The 3,582-nt window shown below is 41.3% G+C and overlaps 1 protein-coding gene across 2 annotated transcripts; it reads left to right on the top strand.

Moving 5' to 3' along the window:
* Positions 1-524: 524 nt before the first annotated feature.
* LOC145456255 (uncharacterized) lies at positions 525-2,949 on the top strand. 2 transcript variants are annotated; one of them, XM_080334330.1, is made up of 8 exons: positions 525-661; positions 739-909; positions 972-1,515; positions 1,577-1,763; positions 1,828-2,076; positions 2,242-2,413; positions 2,499-2,647; positions 2,708-2,949. In XM_080334330.1, exons 1-8 carry the CDS (start codon positions 594-596, stop codon positions 2,905-2,907), a joined length of 1,740 nt encoding a protein of 579 aa, XP_080190456.1. In that variant the 5' UTR covers positions 525-593; the 3' UTR covers positions 2,908-2,949. The 2 variants fall into 2 exon arrangements, with proteins under 2 accessions (XP_080190456.1, XP_080190458.1); XM_080334332.1 differs by lacking the exon at positions 525-661 and having other exon boundaries at positions 758-909; positions 972-1,013; positions 1,079-1,515.
* The last annotated feature ends 633 nt before the right edge of the window (positions 2,950-3,582 follow it).

Here is a 3,582-nt window from a genome sequence, read left to right on the forward strand (position 1 = left end):
GAAGATGTGGCACGGAGGTACATCTTGCGTCGCGTATGGTTGTTCGAATACGCAATATTCGGTACCCAAAGTGTCTTTTCATCGCTGTCCAAACCCTAACACCGATCGGACAAGGTATTACGCCTGGGCGAACGCCGTGAAGACCAAACGTGCGGACTTCCATACACCGAAAGGCAAACTGTTTTTTTTATGCTCAGATCACTTTTTACCATCGTGTTTCAATGAAGTATCTGAGATACACAAGCAATTAGGCTATCGAGCACAGGTAACTCTCAAGCGCACTGCCGTTCCTACGTTATTTTCAGGCACCAGTAAAATTGCGAAAAGAAAATGTCGAAGGAAAACTCTTCTGAAGCTGCAAAGTGTCCGAAATCAGGTAAGGGAAATGTATTGTGTCAATTAGTGCTACAAGAGTACAAGCAACCGATCTTGCAGTTGATTCAGCTGTTAATATTAAGTCAATTGTACAACTTTCTCACAATTTGAGTGCAACAAGAATTTGCCCTAGGGCCCCTAGCAATACTAATACTGTAACGCTTTAGGCCACATCTTCAAAACAAATGATGTAGAAGGAGCAGAAGGTGGATCACAGAATGAGGAACAGTCAGAGGAACATCTGTTTCCAAGCCCCAAATCGTATACTACTGATAAAACTGTTCAAGTAGGGAAGCGTGCATTTCATGTTAGAAGCAAAAGTAAGAGTATAGTACCGATGATACAATATTGTAAATGTCTTAGATGCACCTCTCAAGATGTTGGCACCTCAGTTGAATTGAAAAGCTTTGGATGTCAGGTTGGAGACAGTTATTTACCTATTGCTGGAGAGAATTATGAAGACTGTGAAAGTGATATCCATTCCCTTTCTAGTGATGATAGCTTCCACCCAACAGAGTTAGATGACGAGTCTGAGTGAGTACTTAAACAGTGTAATCATATTTGTACTAAGTCTTCACTAAGATATTGATTTACAGGCATTCAGATTCAGAGGAATGTCTGGAAAATAGCAAGACCCAGTTTGTGATTGTGGACAGAAATAAGCTGATGAACATTTTTCAACATTGTCCAATGTGTCAATCAGAATCAGACGTGCAAGAGTCTGGTTTAGGTAGCACACTGAGAATCAAGCAAGACTGCAGAAACTGCTCATACTCCAGATATTGGCAAAGTCAGAAAGAAATTGTTGACGGCAAGATAGCAGAGGGAAATATGGCAGTGTGTGCTGGAGTGTTTTTTAGTGGCAGTTCTCCAACGAAATCATTGCGGATGATGAAGATTGCTGGTGTAAAAATGATATCGTTAAGAACCTACTTCAAGTATCAAAATTTGTTTTTGGTGCCATCGGTTAACAAAGTATTTCAAGCCAGAAGTCGACAGGAATTCGAGAACGTTAAATCAAGCAGGGTAACATTATCGGGAGATGGAAGGGCGGACAGTCCTGGACATTGTGCAAAGTATGGTATTTACACCATGATGGATATCGAAAGCCGGAAAATTTTGTGTGGAAAGCTAGTTCAGGTGAAAAATGTGTTTTGAAAACTTGCATTTCTCCTTAATTCATATTTGTATTAATTTACAGTCAAATGAAGTAGCTGGCAGTACCAAAATGGAGAAAGAAGGATTTATTCGGTGCATGGCTGTTGTACAAGAAGAACAGCTGAACGTCGCGGAAATTGTTACCGACCGGCACCCACAGATTCGAAAGCATATCAGAGAAACGCATCCAGAAATAAAACATACATTTGACACATGGCATCTTGCCAAAGGTGAGACTGGCTATCTATTCTAAACAGTCATTCTTTTCCATTCACACATCATACACTCCACCAGGTCTCCGCAAGAAGCTGTTAGCACTATCAAATCGAGCTGACTGCAGAATAATTCGGCACTGGATCAAAGCTATTATGAGTCAAGTTTATTTTTGCGCACGCCGTGGTGATGGAGACCCAGATTTGTCATTGGAAATTTGGCGAGCAGTTGGTAATCATATTGTAAATGTTCATCAGCATCCTAGCAACCAGCAGTTTACTTCGTGCGAACATGCGGAGCTGCTGGAACCAAGGTTGTGGTTTCATCAAGGTAAGGTGATTTATGTTGTGGTGTAGATGCAGTTACATCCTATGAAAAGGAAACAAAATTGCTCCATTCAGCTTCTACACATTATACAACATATAGGCCTAAGTTTAGTTACAATGAATAACATCTTTGATTCCGTTCTTTACAATTATGACAATCCATTTTCAGATTCAATAGCATATGAAAGGGTTTGCGATGTTCTCTACTCCACTCGCATGGAAAATGACATACGACATCTATCTCCGAATGGAAACACTGCTGGAAGTGAATCATTCAACGCCCTCCTTAATCATTTCTGCCCAAAGTTATATCACTACCACCATAACAGTCAAAAAGCCAGGTACCTTTCAGTGTCTTGGTTATTCAAAACAACCTATATCAGATTTTGGCATAATTACTAGCCTCATCAATATGCATTTTTGTAGGATGCAGTTGGCAATCCTACACTTCAATGAAAATTGCTCGAAAGCTCAGGAAATGTCAAGGGAAGGAGCGCCGCGGTACTGCGTCAAATATCCGAAGTACAAGAACGGCGAATTTACTGTCCACAAGATACTTGAAAATTCAACATTTGGTAACTGCCGTTGATCTGACCGCGTCATAAAATTTCGTCACATTTTTATGCCTGTTCTAGATTACTGCAATGAGCTTGTCGAAGAAGTGCAAGCACTCATCAGAACTGGACCAGAAACTGTTGAGTTGAGCGATTCCGCTGAGACCGTTCCACCTCCTCTGACTTGCAGCATAATAAAAATTAGCAGAGAGGAAGCTATTGCCCGACATAAAACCCGATATGCTTCTCTGCCTGACACAGTCATTATTTTGGTCGATTAGTTATATGCGTTTATTATTTGGAATAAAACTGTTCATTCACGATGTGGCGTTACTGAACTGGGATCCTTTGTAATAACTTTCAGACGTAAATGTTGTTCGGACAGCAGTAGCAACGCATGCAGACAGGATTTTCCACTGGTTTTTGCCACAGTATCCCCATACCCAGCGAACAAAATTTCTGTAGGCAGTACGGTACCGTATGTCTCAGCTTCCTGGAAAGTGAAAATAAGTGTAATAGTGCGAGAAAAGTACTTGGCAACCGAAACAGAGCCCCGTCTCGCTCCTGCATCGAACTTGATGTTAATATATCTCCAATACGTCAACGTCCAGTAACTCTCGGAACCTCCTTACAGCACAAACTTTCCCTTATAGATGACATAAGCTGGCAACATCCACACTGACACCTGTTACTCATGATATCAAGATAGCCTACATGACTGAAACGAGCAATTGCGCTGGAGACTATAGATACCACTGTAGTTAATGTAGTCTCGACGAGCGGCTTACGCTGAGCAAGCTAGGCTGATCATGATCAATTGATCATACTCAAATGACCCATCATATGAAGCTGCAAAGGGTCCCATTGACGTGGGATCGAGCGCAGCAACACCTCAACCGCTGCCGTATTTGAACGTTAATTTTATAAGTAAGTGCAAAAATGATACATTCGACATC

This window comes from Botryllus schlosseri, chromosome 14, assembly GCF_051294905.1.
Source record: "Botryllus schlosseri isolate E-star chromosome 14, Bs_hap1, whole genome shotgun sequence".
NCBI lineage: Eukaryota > Metazoa > Chordata > Ascidiacea > Stolidobranchia > Styelidae > Botryllus > Botryllus schlosseri.